General features: G+C 38.0%; 1 protein-coding gene across 8 annotated transcripts in view; it reads left to right on the top strand.

Moving 5' to 3' along the window:
• The window catches only part of SPIDR (scaffold protein involved in DNA repair), a 571,046-nt gene that overhangs the window by 259,513 nt on the left and 293,456 nt on the right, over window positions 1–18,077 (top strand). For all 8 annotated transcript variants that reach the window (XM_064588368.1, XM_064588367.1, XM_064588365.1 and 5 more), the window contains one exon: window positions 9,612–9,825. In XM_064588368.1, the coding sequence (XP_064444438.1) occupies window positions 9,612–9,825 (214 nt within the window). The remainder of the gene's footprint in view (window positions 1–9,611; window positions 9,826–18,077) is intronic.

Raw genomic sequence — 18,077 nt, 5'->3', positions numbered from 1 at the left:
CCTGTCCTGCAGAATGTAAGAAGTCTGACAGCCTGCCTTCATTCCTTCTGGTGTATGTCTCCTTCAGTTCAAATGGCAGTGTTTTTGCTCCTACATCCCACAGTCTCTTTATCAAGTGACTGTCTAGTCATACCCTTGGTGTTCTCTTCCAACATGCTTTCTCATTTTTTTCAATATGGACAGGTTGAGAATTTTCCAAGTCTTGAAGTGCTGCTTCCTTTTTTGCTTAACAATTCCTTCTTCAATTCATCTCTCGCCTCTCGAATTTTACTCTTAGGAAATCAGGAGGATGCAGGCTATACATTTTACATTTTAGTTAGAAATCTCTGCTGTATGTCCAATCTCGTGGCTCACAAGTTCTATCTTCTACAGAACACTAGAACAGGGGCGCCTGGGTGGCTCAGTCGGTTAAGCATCTGCCTTCGGCTCAGGTCATGATCCTCTGGTCCTGGGATGGAGCCCCACATTGGGCACCTTGCTCAGCGGGGAGTCTGCTTCTCCCTCTCCCTCTGTCTGCTGCTCCCCCTGCTTATGCTCTCTCCCTCTCTCTGACAAATAAATAAAATCTTTAAAAAAAAAACCAACACTGGAACACAATTCAGCTGAGTTCTTTGCTACTTTACAACAAAAATTGTTGTCTTAATCAGTTTGGGCTGCTATAACAAAATACCATAGACTGGGTAACTTAAACAACAAGTATTTAATTCTCACAGTTCTGGATTCTGGGAAGTCCAAGTTCAAGGTGCCAGTAGATTTGGTTCCTGGTGAAAGCCAACTTTCTGGTTTGTAGATGGCCACCTTCTTGCTGTATCATGGCAAAGAGAGAGATCATTTCTTTTCTGTCTCATTGTAAGGGACCAATCCCATTCATAAGACCTCCATCCTCAAGACTTCATTATTTCTGAAAACCCCACCTCTAAATAACACCATTAGGGATTAGGACCTCAAAATATGAATTTTGATGGGATACAAAACATTCAGTTCATAGCAATCTCCTTTCCTCCAGTTTCTAATAATCTCCTCCTCATTTCTGTTTGATACCTCACCAGAATTACCCTTAACATACATATTTCTAGAATGTACCTCAGAACTCCTCCAGCCTCTACCTGTTACCCAGCTCTAAAGCTACTTCCACATTTTTAGGTATTTGTTACGGCAGTACCTAGCTTGAGCTGCCATAACAAAATACCATAGACTCTGTGGCTTAAACAGCAGATCAGGGTTCCACCATGGTCATAGATTTCTAGTAAGAGCTCTGCTCTTCCTTGTTTGTAAGCAGCAGCTATCTGGTGGTGTGCTCTTGTGGTCTTTTCTCTATGCTTGGTAGAGAGAGAGGGAGATTTCTGGTGTTTCTTCTTAGAAGGACACTAATCCTATCAGATCTGAGCCCCACCTTATGGCCTCATTCAACTTTAATTACTTTCTTGGACATTCCATCTCCAAATACAGCCACACTGAGAATTAGGACTTCAACATATGAATTTGTGGGGGACACAAATTCAATCCAGAGTACCTCTTCTTGTCCAGTTTTGTATAAACTTTGCTTAGGAATCTGTCTCCCTGGAACCTTTGTATAGTTTTTTCTTACTTGGATTTCTTAAAAAATTGGACCTTCTATTACCTCTTCACCCTCTCCCAAAACAGTACAAGCTACCTCTGCAGAACAAGTCACAGTGACATTCCTGGTGGTAGCACTGTGACACTGTGATCCCAGGTGGCTGGTGTGCTTTGCTAAATTCTGATTGTTCTCATTACTACAGACTGTAATGAACATTCCAATCGCCTGGTCAGTATTGTCTAGTCTTTTTTTTTTTTTAAGAGTTGGGTTTCAGATTTCTGTTTCATTCTTAGGATTATTGTGGCTTTTAGAGAAGAATATTTTAAACTGGGTGAAAAGGCAAAAAAAATGTGGAATTAAGAAGTGAAAGCACAATTGTTTATAGTTCAGTAAGCACTTGTGGTTAACAAATGTGTCTGTTCATCATTGCCAGATGACTTAAAATTTTATGGGAGAACATAAATTTTAAACAAAATTATGCTGTTTACAGGATAAAGATACTAATTTCCTCAGAATATAGTTTTTAGGTATTATAATCTAGACCTACTGCTTGGAGCTTTCTGAATTTTATCATGAAATTACGAAATGAATCTGATGGCAGCTTACAAAATTTACTCAGAAGCTAGTTTTGATTTAACAAACAGTAACGCAATATTGCAATTAATAAGAGTCTCACACATTGAATAGTCACAGGAGCATAATATTGCTAGGTGTTTGGGAATCATTGGTAAAATTAGGCATAGTTGTAACCTCTCAAAATAAAAGATAGTATGATTATGTACAAACAAATACAATTCAGATTTCAGTGCATGTTAATGAAAAAAAACAGTGATAAGATACAAACAGTGAATAGATAAAACATCACTTGGATTTGATTTGGAATGTGTTGTTTATTTTTCTTCTTGGAGCATCACTTGAATCACAGTTAATTTACATTCTCTGGATGCATATCACGTCCAGTTTAGGGAAGGGGAAGTAAGTTAAAATCATCTTGGTTAGCAGGGAAATTAAGGCTAGTAAAATAGTCGCCAAAGTTCTTTACATCAATTTGTATTAGGGTTCATTTAGTTCATACATAGTTATTGGTACTGATCCAGATACAGCACTGAGTTTATGGTTTAGTAGACAAAAGTATTCATTTTGTGTGTGAAAATGTTGGTAAGTAAGAGGTGCAGTGATGACATAAAGGGGAGTAATAAACTCAGCTGGATGGAAAAAGAAAGTTGTGTTCAGGGAGTTCACCAGGGAGATGATGATGAAACTCTTTCTTAAAAGTATGGTCTAGTTTTCAACTTCTTAAAGAAATAATTAAGAATACTTGAGTAGAGCTGGGGAATTTGAGATTAGAGCAGCAAGAAATAACCAGTAACAAAGGCCTTTCTATACAATGGAAAGTAGTTTGGATTTTATCCAGTAGATAGCCATTGAAGGGTTCAAGCACAGGGATGGCTATTATTAAATTTATAAAAAGAGTACTGTAGTGGGCCTTATGTACCACAGATTAGAATGGCCAGGTGCTAGACTGGAAAGGTCAGTTAAGGCCAGGCTATTGTATTAACTAAGAGGCCTCAATCTTAATATATCCAAAACTGATGTCTTCATTACCAGTATTCTCCCCTGTCAAGGCCACCCCCTCCCCCGACACACAAACACACAAAGAAAGCTGGTCATCTAGAAATCTTCTCTGTTTCAGTAAACATTAACTCTGTACTTCTTTCTCAGGCCAAAACATTGGAGTCATTCTTGACTCTTTTCTCTCATTTCCCATTTACGGTCCATCAACAAGTTCTTTTGGCTCTATGTTCAAAATATATCTAGTTTCCAAACACTTCTCACCAACTCTGTCCCCACTTCCCAGGTACAAGCTACTGTTACCTTTCCTAGGTTGCCACAGTAGCCTCCCTTTTTTTTTTTTTTTTTTTTTTGCCACAGTAGCCTCCTAACTGGTCTCCCTATTTCTTCCTTTCTAACCTTGGTCTGTTCTCAGCAAAGCAGATTATGTGCCTTCCTCATTGGCTTCCCATCACACTCATAGGAAATAACCTAAGTCTACACAATGGTATAAGACCTTGTCTCTCTCTGCTTGACCATTGTCATCTGATCTCCTATCCCCTGCCACCCAGGTTTAGGCAGACTACATTTAGTCCTAGCCAGAATAGGAATGGACTCTTCTCTGAAGGGGTGGATTGAACTTTTGGGGAAAGCTGAGACTTCTAGTGGGGATATTGAAGTCACCAGAATACCATCCTGTTTCTTTTGGCATTTGGAGGGCTTAACTGAACATAAGAAGTACTATAGCCAATCATTTGAACTTGAGGATAGGGATATTCTCCCTATCCTAGGACTCTAGCCCTTCTTCATTTTACAAGGCTGGGATTTCCATTTTTACTAAGAACTGTTTTATCTACTATTCATATATATGGATAGAAATTACTAGATCCCTGTGGTATACTTTCTATATGAATCCTTTTATTCATCTTTCTTAATCATTTAAAGTCTTTGGTATCTATATATATACCAGAAATTAATAGAATAGGACATAGAGTTATTTAAAGGTATTATTTAAAATTTCACAAGTAACTAACAGAAGCACCCACATAAGACCATTTTGGTCCTAGAAGCATGTATCATTTTGGGGGTTGGGTGGGGGGAAGCTATAAAATACCTTTAAAAAGAATAAAATGTGAACTGATTATACCATGGTAATCCAGAGTGAGTACAACAAGGATAACTGTAATAATCACAGATGGTGGTAACCGTGTCCAGTATCTGTTAAGGAAAGAGGTCCTACCTGTACTGGAAACAGGTGGACTTCAAAATCCCCTGATGTCCATCCCCAAGGCTTGCTGTGCTGTCACCCCAACCTGTGTGTGTGTGTCTGTCTGTTGGTCCGTCTGTGTGTGCAAGTACATGATGGGTGAGGACTGAGGGAAAAAGGAATGGTGGGCACTTTTGATGTTTTGACCTGAAGAAGAGAAAAAACACCAGTTTCAGAGAATAGTAGGCCATATACTTTAAAGCAAGATGCTGTGTAGATTAGTCTAATGGGATATCTATGAAGATAAAGAGAGAGTAATAATAAAGGGTGAAATTCCATAGTACTATGTAGCCAATGTTTGGTTAATTAAGTGGAGTAACTTAAGAGTACAACAAATATATTATGAGAAGTATTTCTCTTAGAAAAACTTAGAGATGTTTCTGTCCTCTAGAGGAAGATCACTTCAATATCTCAACATCTCAATATCCCCACATACTAACAAGTTTCACTTGGTACTTTCTTGTACAATTTTCATTAATTTCTTGTATAGTATTTCTAATATAAATATTCATGAAGTTATCATTATAATATATATTAATTCATCAACATAACCTATTTAGGAGTTGACTTTGCATGTAAATGGACCCTGGCTACCTGTATATTTCAAGTACCTGTATATTTCAAAGAAGTCATTTAACCCAGGAGTCTCAGATACATTTTGTTCTTCTATCATTTACTTGATTCTTTTGTGACCTCTTAGTCATTTAAGACCAGATTTTTTTAAGAGCAGTTAGCTAATAAAATAAATCATTCACACATTCATTTGGCACATGTTAGCCTTTAAGTTAAATATTTTCCATTTTTAACTAAGAACTGTTTTATCTGCTATTCGTATATATGGATAGAAATACAGAGAAGTATAGTAATTTCTATACTTTCTATATGAATCCTTTTATTCCTCTTTCTTAATCATTTAAAGTCTTTGGTGTTATATATTACTATTTATGCTCTCCATTTGATCTTTGTGGCACTTACTCGTCAGTATTTAGCACTGTGACAAAGTTATCCTCTTCTTTTATAGTGCGATGATCAGTGTTGACACTCTGACCATGTCCAGCCATAGTGAGAGCCTCCATTTCTCAAATGGATATGCTTTCTTTACATTTTAAACAAGTCTTATATTTTAACATAATAAAGTAGGAAAAAAGCATCACTCACAATTTCCTATCTTTAACCAGCATTTACCTGAGAGACATTTTGGTCCGTGACTTGTAAGGACACTCAATTTCTAGGATTAGACCTGCCAGTAATTCTCTCTGATCTTAAGAAAGTCATGTGAGCAAGTAACTTTTTTAGTTTTCTTATCTGCCAAAAAGGGAGATTAATATCTTCCTTATCTATTTCATAGGGTTATTGTAGGTCAAATATGATAATAGATTTGAAAATGCCTTGGAAAGTTAATAACATTGATAGTGACCATGGTGACAATGGCTGCTGCTATTACATGTGTGATGGACCAGGCCCTGCACTATGGGCTTTTTGTGTTACATCTCTTGATGTTTGCAGTGTTCTTGAGAATGGCTAATACTGTCTCCGTTTAAAGATGAGGACACTGTTAAAAAGAAGATAAGTATAGATAAGGTATTTGAGGATTTCAAAAGGGAAGGAATAGTTGCTTCTGGCTGGGATTCAGTAATCCCTTGCTGGTCAAGGTGATATTTTGACTGAGTCTTACATCATTTATGCAAAATGTTGCCTTGCTGGCACAGAAATGCCTTTTACGTACCCACCATTTAATTAATCTTTGTTTGTAAAACCAGTATCTCTTATCCCCAAACTGAAAGTTTGCCTCAAATACACAGTTTGTCTTAGGTTGCTTTTTACTTTTTTATCCCTCACACATGGTGGAAATTATGCTGCCTTGATTTCTTTAGGGAAGGCAGGCCACTGGTTTCTCCCTAAGGCTGTGTTGGAGGACATTTTCTATGAGAGACTTTAGAGTGCTTCGTGGAGAACATTGTGCTGTTCTAGCCTCGTGGTACAGCCTAGATGGCACTGCTCAGCATTCTTCACCAAGTCCATTTAAGTCACCAGGCATGCTGCAGTGTGCCAGGACTTTGGTGATAGTCAGTACCATACAGTGTGTTTATTCCATGCCGCAGTACACAAGGATGATAGTCAATACCATAGATGATAGATTGATAGATCGATCGATCTATGTTAAGGTAGATAGTTATTCTATACTGCAGTACACCAGAGTTCTAGTGATACTACCATAAAGCATGTTTTTTCTACACAGCAGTGCATCATAGAGTGTGCTTATTGAAATATCATACAGCATGCTGATTCTTTGCCACAGTACACCAGGGCTGTGGTGATAGTACCACTAAGTATGTTTATTCTGGGGATGTCTGGGTGGCTCAGTTGGCTAAGTGTCTGCCTTCAGCTCATATATGGTCTCAGCGTCGTGGGATCGAGCCCTGCGTCAGGCTCCCTGCTCGGCGGGGAGTCTGCTTCTCCCTCTCCCTCTGCCTCCTCCCCGTGCTCATGCTCATGCCCTCCACCATCAAATAAATAAATGAAATCTATAAAAAAAAAAAAAAAGAATGTTTACTCTGTGCTGCAGTGCCTGGGCTGTGGTGATAGTTAATACCATGAAGCATGTTTATTTTACAAGTTATTTAGTGCTATTTATCTTCAGCAGAAACCATAGTTTTAGAAATATTGCCAGGATTTATCATAAAAATCTTCAAAGAGTGTAGTTAGTAGCAGTATGATTCATCTTAGATATATAGGTATTTCTGCTATAATAACTATGTTTCTACAATGTCTTGCCTTCATACAATCTGTCAAAGGTCTATGGGAACTGTAGGATTGGGCAGACCGCTGAAAACCTATTTCACTTTTAGTCAGAGCTGCATAAGACGATAATTAGTACCCAAGGAGAGAACTTGTGCAGCTCAGGCAGACCACTGAGTGTGTCTGGAGGCTGCCAAGGCAGACACTTAGCCGCACAGAGCCGAGAGGATGTGCTCTGCCAGACCATCTGATTTCATGGGCGCTGGAGCTCTGAACAGCAGCTGCTGTCATTGGTTGATGGGAGAGGTTCCATGCCTACTGCACAGTTTTAGGGATGGGGCCTGACTACAGGTACAAGTTTTAAAAATTCTTAAAATAGGGGCAGCTGGGTGGCTCAGTCGTTAAGCTTCTGCCTTCGGCTCAGGTCATGACCCCAGGGTCCTGGGATTGAGCCCCGCATCCATCTCCCTGCTCCGTGGGAAGACTGCTTCTCCCTCCCCCACTCCCCCTGCTTGTGTTCCCTCTCACTGTGTTTCTCTCTGTCAAATAAAGAAAAAAATATTTAAAAAAATAAAAAAAATAAAAATTCTTATATTGTCCACAAATGCTCCTGTAGCTACTGCATTTAAACCTAGGGCATTTCCCTCTGCTGCTAAAGACCCTAATTCTCCACCCATTGCTCTGGCTGCCCTACAAGGGAAAAGTGGTGTATGTACCAGAGTGACCTGACTTCTTTTCCTATTCATCAACGGAGGGTGAGCCACTTTTTATTAAAGTAACAACTATTATGGCAGAAAAAGACTCAGTGCTTACTTCCTAGTTAGTGCCTTTCTGTAATACTTGTTTTCAATCCTCTACTTCCCTCCCCCGTAGTGACTAGTACCGCCAGCCTGACATTGTGCTTGTTCATATCCTTCCCCCATTCTGTTTCCTTCCTTACCTTAAGAAATAGTAGCAAGATAGGTACATACCTTAGGAAACAGTAGTTCAAGACAGTGCTCAGTGGTGTGGCCTTGCTTAATATGTGAACACATGCTGTTGGCACTTAGAGAAAGGAAGGAATGGAAAATTAGGAGTGAGTGGAAAATGAAGAAGAAGGGGAGAAAGAAATGGAAATGAAATTAAATTATATAACTAGAATGTTGGTGCTATTTAAATATTAATTTTTATTATTCACTATTAACCAGTTGGCTAAAGTGATAAAGAAAACTCATATCAGTCAGTGTCTATTATCATTATTAGCAGGGTACTATGCTGGACACTTAGCTTTTGTTATTTCATTTCATTTATTTTTTTAAATTAAAAAACAAAGTAATAGAAAAACATAAGTATACTTACCACCTGTGATTATAACACATTTTAATCTTTTGTCTTTGATTCACATATTTTTATAATAGAAACAATATGGCAGATAAGTGTGAAATCCTGAGTCATGCTCCTTTCTCTCTCCTTAGGTATGTGTTTCTATGTATCCTGCTAGTCATATTTATATACTTGTGTTACATATGTATCCTCAACAATACTTATTGTTTTCTGTGCTTAAAAAAAATAACATTATGGGTATCATACTCTACATTATCTTGTTTATACCCTCTTGTTTTTAAGATCTCTCCATGCTAATACATATAGACCAGGTCCACTATTGCTAACTTCACAGTGTTCTGTTGTATGTACACAGCATGGTTTACCCTTCCTCCTATTGATTTGTGGTGGGTCCAGTTTTCTGCTCTTATAAACAGTACTGAGGTATGCATCCTTATTTAGGTCTCCTGGTGTTGTAACAGTTTCTAGGACACATATGGGTTTTAGGTTACGCACACTGTCAACTTCAGTTCTCTCATTTAATTCTTAAAAATGTTCTTTGAGGCAGGTGGCATGATCCCCATTTTATACATGAGAAAACAAATGTTGAAATGCTATCTATCCTGACCGAACTTAATTAATCAGAGAGCCAGTACTTAAATTTAGATTAAATTCCATCTATATAAATCTTGAGCCCTAACATTCAGCATTCGTCAGAAATTCTTACCTTTAATCTTTATGATCATTAGAACATTTGCAACCAGCCGGTCTCCTGTATCATTTCCGAAGTAGAAAATCAAAGCAGTTAATGAGGTAGAGGAAGCATATAAGAAAGAAGAAGGATCAATAAGTAATCTTACTCTCTTTGTTGTGGTTATCAAAAGAGTTAAAGTTTTGGTGTAAAAACATGCTCTGTATAAATGATGGTTCTGAGTCTTCTGTGTATGCAAGACTGTTTCTTTATGATGGAAGACTATTTTTTATGTTGCTTAAAATGCAACATGTAAGTTATTCTGATTAAAAAGATGTTACAGTGCGTGTGTTAGAGTCTACATGTTACAAAGTATACAAACCATTTTCTCAAGGTGAATAAAGCAATCTTAATTGGTTCTTTTTTTTCATGACATTTTATTCACAGTTGGACCGTATGTCTATTATACTTCATTTTGCTTTTTTTTTTTTTTCACCTTCTAGGTAGAAAATCAGGTGTATTAATTGTGAAAATTCTAGAGCTGCATGAGGAATGCACCATCCAAGTTGCCATGTGTGAGCATTTAGCAGGGCTGCAGGCCAACAACCCTTCTCAAGGTGAGGCCCCTAGGACTGGCCTGAAGGTTCTGTTCACCAAGGAGACTGCTCACCACCTCAGGGGACATCCCCAAGACATCGTCCATATCTACCCTCCCTGGTGAGTGCAAAGAACTGATTCCAGGAGTCACTAACTGTGAGTTTGTCTCAAAAGATGTTTTTATGATGAACATTTTTGTCACCTTATTATGGAGAAATGCCAGGAGAAGGAAGCCAGAATTTGACAGATTTTATGTAACAGAAGCACTGACCTGTATTTGAATGCTTGTCTGTACTTTTGGCAGGAAATTTTTGATAATTTGAGGACAGAGGGGCGAGGTAGAAACAACCATATCAAGATTCCTGTCTAAGTGGTGTCTTATAAAATCTGGCTGTTACTGTTTTTGTCTTTCTTAGAAATACAATTTTAGTTAAGAGGCATTATGTGACAGTATGATAATGCACATTAATATTTCTTTGCTAATCACTTTGGGAGGGATGAAAAGCATATATTAAGACATAGGAGGGTTTGATCTTTAGAAGCATAAATGGTCATTAATGAATCAAATTATTTTTAAGGACACATGTTTGCTTCTCTATAGGTTGTTATTTTTACTCCAAAAAGAAGAAAATCTTACTATTTTTGAGGGAATGTTTGAGCAGCCTTGTTTTAAGAGCTATCTATTAATTTTATTGGCAAATTTTTAGAAGTTTCATTCATCTGCTAAACTCTTAGTTTTGAAGTTGACTTACAGGTCTTAAAAGTTAAACATCCCTCCCACAGGGATCTTTTTTTCAGTGTCCATAGTGAATGATTCTCAGTCTTTACTTAAATTCTTCCACTAACAGGCTGTGGATATCATTTATTTTGTTTTGTTTTGTTTTTTAATGTATCTTTTATTGAAGAGTATAAGATATATACAGGATCATACATAAATTATAAGAATACATTTCTACAAATAATCACAAAGTGACTATGTAATTTCTTTTTTTTTTTTTTAAAGATTTTTTATTTATTTGAGAGAGAGCTTGGGAGAGAGATACAGCATGTGTGCATGAGCGGGGGGAGGGGCAGAGGGAGAGGGAGAAGCAGACTCCCCACTGAGCAGGGAGCCTGATGTGGCACTAGATCTCAGGACCCTGGGATCATGACCTGAGCCGAAGGCAGCTGCTTAACTAACTGAACCACACAGGTGCCCTGACTATGTAATTTCTATCCAGTCCAAGAAACAGAATGCAGTGCATACCTGGGGTCACCCCATCCCCCTCTCATTTCCTCCCTCTCCCTCCCACACCAGGTGACTATGATCCTGACTTATGATATAATAGAGTCTTTGGAATGTTTGAGAACTTCGTATAAATAGAACCATGTAGGGGCGCCTGGGTGGCTCAGTCGTTAAGCTTCTGCGTTCGGCTCAGGTCATGGTCCCAGGGTCCTGGGATCGAACCCCACATCGGGCTCCCTGCTCAGCGGGGAGCCTGCTTCTCTCTCTTCCACTCCCCCTGCTTGTGTTCCCTCTCTCGCTGTGTCTCTCTCTGGGTCAAATAAATGAATAATAAAAAAAAAAAGATCCATGCAGTAATCATACAATATGCATTCTCTTTTGCCTGACTACTTTCACTTAATATTATGCTTGTGAGATTCATCAATGTTGTTATATTTAGCAGTTTGTTCATTTTTATTGCTATAAAGTATTCCATTATATTAATTTATGCAATTAATGCATCTGTTCTTCTGTTGATAGTTAGGTGTCTTCAGTTTGAGGATATTATGAATTAATACTGTAATGACCAACCGTCTTTCTGTGTAGCTCACTCAAGAATACAATACAAATGGGGCGCCTGGGTGGCTCAGTCCATTAAATGTCTGCCTTCAGCTCAGGTCATGACCCCAAGGTCCTGGTATTGAGCCCTACATCAGGCTCCCTGCTCAGTGGGGAGTCTGCTTCTCCCTCTGCCCCTCCACCACTGCTTGTGCTTGTGCTCTCTCTCAAATAAATAAATAAAATAAAAAATAAGAATACAATGCCATTAATTCTCCTCTCTGAAATTTCTCATCATACTAAAATCATGCCATTATTTTTCTACTATGTTAAAAATGTTTTTTTAATTCATCTTGACTGTACTTCCTCTCCCCACCATGGCCATATTGCCTCCCATTCTCTACTGAGCCTGTTTGTTTAGGCTTCCAGCCCACCACTCCCCATACCACACCCCTGGCATTGGCAGTGACCTCCATGCTGCTTCTCCTGTGGTCACTTGTGTGGCCCTCATGTCTCCCTGCAGTTAGTGCTCACTCCTGCTTTGTTGCCTGCCTCCGCTGTGCTCCTCCTCATGCCTTTCTCTGGCTTCTCAGTACTAAAGTGCTTGCTGGGCTCAGTACTGACCTCTTCTCTATCCTGTCCACCTCACCTGCTTGGTGCTTTCATTTCATCTTGTAACTTCAAATGCCAGCCGCACACTGATCCTTCCCAAGACCCACCCTCTGCTCCATCACCAGAGCAGCATTCCTTATTGCCTCAGCCATGGTTCCACTTGGGTGCTGAAGGCATGGCAGAATCAACCTCCTGACCTTCCCTCCACTTCCCCACTCTTCCCCAACTCAGGAAATGGAAACCACCTTCTTGTAGTTCCTCCACATATCATCAACTCCTCTTTTTCTCATAATCTCCCTTCTGCCTGTGGGAACCTCCTGGTAGCTCCACTTCCAAATGCACAGAGTCCAGCACTTCTTGCCACCTCTACTCTTAGAACATTTCCAGGTAATTATTGTCTGTCTTTGGGATTGTTGCAGTAGTTTCTTAAATCATTTCCTTGCTTCTTTCCGTGCTCTCCTTCTGTCTCTTTCAAGATGACTAAAGGAGCACAGCTGTGAATATGTAAGTTGTCATACCACTTTTTGTCTCCACATGCCCCAGTGTCTGTTCACCTCATACACAAACCCCTCCTGAGCTCTGGGGCCTTATCTCCCACCCCTTTCTCCTTCCCCAGTTCCATCGTGGCCACCTGGGACTCCACTCTGGTCCTCAGGTTCCACACCACTTTCCCCCTGGTGCCTGGGTTCTTGTCTGTGCTGGGTTCCTTTTTTTTTTTTTTTTTTTAAAGATTGATTGATTGATTGATTTGACAGAGAGAGAGAACAAGTAGGCAGAGAGGCAGGCAGAGGGAGAGGGAGAAGCAGGCTCCCCGCCGAGCAGGAAGCCCGATACGGGACTCGATCCCAGGAGCCCAAGGCAGCCGCTTAACCGGCTGAGCCACCCAGGCACTCCTGCCTGTGCTGGGTTCTTGCCTGTGCTGGGGTGCTCTGTTCCACACCTCCCCATGTCTGCATGGTTTGCAGTTTTCTTATCTTCTCTGGGCATTTACTCAGATGTCACCTTCTCAAGAGTCCTTCCTTTGGTCCCATACCTAAAATTGGAAACTACCTCCTTCCACACCCTTTATTGTCCTTTCCTACTTTGTTTTCACAATCAGGCAAATTAAAGTATTTTAGTTTAGAATTTTGCTATGGAATGAGTGAGCAATTTCCTCCCTGTCCTGACAGTGCTCCTACTGTCTAGGGTCTTGTTCCTGTAATTTCTTGTGTTCTTTCAACTGTTTTATTGGAAGTCCTTTCTGGAAGCTTATAGTAAAACTCAGTAATATTGAGAATATTTGATTTTTGCAGAATGTCCTATTTTATCTTCTTATATACAACAACAGTTTATGTTTTCATTTATTGTATTTCAACAAAAAAAATGTATATTCAAGCTATGCTGAGTTTTTTACAGTGAGACACTGGAAACTCCAGCATAGTTGTGTTTGGAACTACATTTAGAAACTTTAGTGTACTCTGTAAGACTGTTGAATCACAGACCTGTACCTCTGAAACAAATAATACATTATATGTTAAAAAAAAAAAAAAGAAGAGGATAGCAGGAGGGGAAGAATGAAGGGGGGGAATCGGAGGGGGAGACAAACCATGAGAGACTATGGACTCTGAGAAACAAACTGAGGGTTCTAGAGGGGAGGGGGTTGGGGGGATGGGTTAGCCTGGTGATGGGTATTAAAGAGGGCACGTTCTGTATGGAGCACTGGGTGTTATACGCAAACAATGAATCATGGAACACTCCACCAAAAACTAATGATGTAATGTATGGTGATTAACATAACATAATAATAAAAAAATAAAGGGAAAAAAAAAGAAACATTAGTGTACTCTGGATCCTGGCTTTTGCCCCTATATGTTTTCTTCATTTTATTTATATATATATTTTTAATTTATTTATTTTAATTCCAGTATAATTAATGTACAGTGTTATATTAGTTTCAGGTATATGATATAGTGATTCAACAATTCTGTACATTACTCAGTACTCACTACAATAAGAGTACTCTTAATCCTCTTCACCTATTTCACCCATCACTGCACCAGCCTTCCCTCTGGTAACCACCAGTTTGTTCCCATATTTAAGAGTCTGTTTTTTTGGGTTTTGGGGGGGGGGTTGTCTCTTTTTTCTTTGTTTCTTTTCTTAAATTCCATATGTGATTTCATTATTTTTTATGGTTGAATAATATACATATATATTTTATAGACACACACACACACACACACACACACCACAGTCTCATATTTAGTTCTTTAATACATTTTGACTTTATTTTTATGTATGGTGTAAGAAAGTGGTCCAGTTTCATTCTTTTGCATGTTGCTGTTCAGTTTTCCCAACACCATTTATTGAAGATACTGCATATTCTTGTTTCCTTTGTCATAGATTAATTGACCATATAATCATGGGTTTATTTCCAGGCTCTCTATTCTGTTTCATTGATCTATGTATCTACTTTTGTGCCAGTACCATACTGTTTTGATTTACTATAGTTTTGTGGTATGTCTTGAAATCTGGGATTGTGATACCTCCAGTTTTATTCTTTTTCAAGATTACTTTGGCTATTCAAGGTCTTTTGTGGTTCCATATAAATTTTAGGATTATTTATTTCTGTGAAAAATGCTGTTGGTATTTTGATAGATATTACCTTAAATCTATAGATTGCTTTGGGTAGTAATGACATTTTAACAATATTTGTTCTTCCAATCCATGAGCATGGAATGTTTTTCCATTTCTTTGTGTCATGTTCAGTTTCTTTCATCAGTGTTTTATAGTTTTCAGAGTACAGGTCTTTCACCTCTTTGGTGAAGTTTATTCCGAGCTATTTTATTCTTTTTGGTGCAATTGTACATGGGATTGTTTCCTTAACTACTCTTTCTGCTACTTTATTATTAATGTATGGAAATGCAACAGATTTCTGTATATTGATTTTGTATCCTGCAAACGTAATGAATTTATGTATCAGTTCTAGTAGTTTTTGATGGAATCTGTAGGGTTTTCCAAATGTAGTAACATGCCATCTGCAAATAGTGAATGTTTTATTTCTTCCTTACCAATTTAGATGCCTCTTATTTCTTTCAATTGTCTGATTATCGTGGCTAGGACTATGTTGAATAAAAGTGGTGAGAGGACATCTTTCTCTTGTTCTTGATCTTAGGGGAAAAGCTTTCAGTTTTTCACCATTGAGTAGGATGTTAGCTCTGGGTTTTTCATAGATGGCCTTTATTATGTTGAGATATGTTCCCTCTAACCCTACTTTGTTGAGGGTTTTTATCATGAATGGATGTTGTACTTTGTCAAATGCTTTTTCTGCATCTATTGAAATGATCATATTTCTTTATCCTTTCTCTTGTTAATGTGATGTATCACGTTGATTTAACTTGGATAAGTTAAAGTGGACAAAGTTAAACTCAGAATCGTTATGTAGGTCCCTATAGCATCATAGTGCCTCTAAATCTCCATACTTTTAGTATGGGTTTTCACCTTCCATTTAAAAAATATTTAATTGGTTTTTCTAGTAGGTATTTAAAACATATGATACAGATTTCAAAAGGTATGAAAGGATATACAGTGAACCATCAGTCTTCTTCCCATATTTGCTCTCCCCAGCCACTCAATTCTCATCCCACAAAGGAACCATTCATACCAGTTTCTTACATACCATTCAGAGATTGTGTGTGTGTGTGTGACACACTCACAACTATATATAGAGAGGCATATATAATATAAACTTACTTATGTATTTCCTGCCCTTATTCTTTTTTTACAAAAACGGTATCCAACAATACTTGTGTACCATGCTTTTCTATTTTAAAAATGCATCTTGGGGATCATTCAGTAACAGCATACTAGTATATAAATAGTTGCTACATTCTTTTGGCACTGACTTCTGATTTAAAGATACAATTATTATTCAGTCAGACCCTTTGAATGAACATGTAGGTTGCTCCTCCTCTTTGGTTACTACAAACAGGACTACATCATTTTCTACATATGTGAGGAAGGGCTGAAGGATTAATTTCTTTAAGTATTATTGCTGGATCAGAGGATCTATACCTCTTTAATGTTAGCAGACATTATCAAATGGCATCATTTTACATTACTACTAGCAGTACATAAAGTGCCTGTTTTCCTTTTACTAACCTACTGTATTGATCTTCACCAATTTAAAAACTAGAAAATAAATTTTATAATTTTAATTTGCATTTCTTTTACTGTAATATGGGCTTAGGCTTCATTCCCTGAATTTAAGAACCATTTATATTTTATTTTCTATGAAATGCCTGTTGATGACTTTTGACCTGTGTTCTCTTGGATTGTTGATCTTTATCTAGTAATTTGTGTCAACTCTTTAGAAATGATAAAAATAGCTCCTTGCCAATCATATACATTACAATGAGTTTTATCCCAGTTTGTCATTAGTCTTTCAACTTTTTTAGGGGGTAGGGATTTTTTTGTTTGTTTGGTTTTGAAAAGCAGGGTAGTCTGTTTTTCCATGACTGAATTTATCTATCTTTTGTAGTTTCTCCATTTTATATCATAGGTAGTAAAGAAGTTAAGACCTTTCTTGCTGTGAGATTAAAAATTTATTTTTTGTTTTATTCTAATATTTTTATGGATTAATTACTTGAAAATTTTTACATTTATTTATATATTTACTTATTTATTTTTTGGTTTTATTTAAATTCATGTTAGTTAACGTAGAGTGTATTATTAATTTCAGGGTAAAATTTAATGATTCATCAGTTGCATATAACACCCAGTGCTCATTACATCAAGCGCCATCCTTAATGCCCATCACCCAATTATCTGTTCCCCCCACCCACCTCCCCTCCAGCAACCCTCAGTTCTTTATAGTTAAGAGTCTCTTACAGGGGCGCCTCGGTAGCTCAGATGGTTAAGCGTTTGCCTTCGGCTCAGGTGATGATCCCAGGGTCCTGAGATTGAGCCCCACATTGGGTCCTGCCTCAGCAGGGAGACTGCTTCTCCCTCTCCCCCTGCTAATGCTCTCTCTCTCTGTATCTCTGTCTCAAAAGAATAAATAAAATCTTAAGGAAAAAAAAAGTCTCTTACAGTTTGTCTCCCTCTCTGTTTTTATCCTATTTTATTTTTCCTTCCCTTCCCCTATGTTCATCAGTTTTGTTTCTTAAATTCCACATATGAGTGAAATCATATGATATTTGTCTTTCTCGACTGACTTATTTCACTTAGCATAATACCCTCTAGTTCCATCCAGGTTGTTGCAAATGGCAAGAGTTCATTCTTTTTGATGCCTGAGTAATACTTATATATATGTATTTATATATATTTCACATCTTCTTTATCCATTCATCTGTTGATGGACATCTGGGCTCTTTCCATATTTTGGCTATTGTGGCATTGCTGCTATAAACAGGGTGCATGTGCCCCTTTGAATCACTATTATTGTATCCTTTGGATAAATACCTAGACAAAACAGGAAAGAGTATCCACTGGAAAGACAGTCTCTTCAACAAATGGTGTTGGAAAAAAATTTTTACATTTAAATCTTTGAGTCCTGGAATTTATATTTATGTAATAGATAAAGTAGGAAATGCATTTTTTTCCCCAAATGACTACTTAGGAGTCCCAGCACCATTTATTGGTTTCATGTTAAATTTATAAATTCATGAAATAGGACTAAAAAGCAGTCTCTGGGTCAGGCTCTGGTAGGATACTCCTCCCTTCCCCATGCTGATGGAGTTAATCGCAGCATATATCAGAACACCAGTGTTCTGGAATCTGTCTTCCTTCAGAAATCTGTCCTCATTAAAGCATCTTCTTCTTTCTTACCCTAGTTTTGCTCCTTTGTGTAATTTAGGTCTTGCTTTCAGTAGAGTCTAAGTTCATCTATGGTGGCAAGGGTGATTTGCTATTCTTTGTTTTTAATCTCCTCCCTCAACTTCTAATATTTTTGTGCATGCCTATATATTTTAAAACACATTCTGGGGCTCCTGAGTGGCTCATTGGTTAAGCATCTGACTTG

The sequence above is a fragment of the Mirounga angustirostris genome, unplaced genomic scaffold (genome assembly GCF_029215605.1).
Source record: "Mirounga angustirostris isolate CCGP_5_RB_7025 unplaced genomic scaffold, mMirAng1.0.hap1 SCAF_4, whole genome shotgun sequence".
Lineage (NCBI taxonomy): Eukaryota > Metazoa > Chordata > Mammalia > Carnivora > Phocidae > Mirounga > Mirounga angustirostris.
The sequence above is the reverse complement of the archived record's forward strand: the minus strand, read 5'-3'. Positions and strand labels throughout refer to the sequence as shown.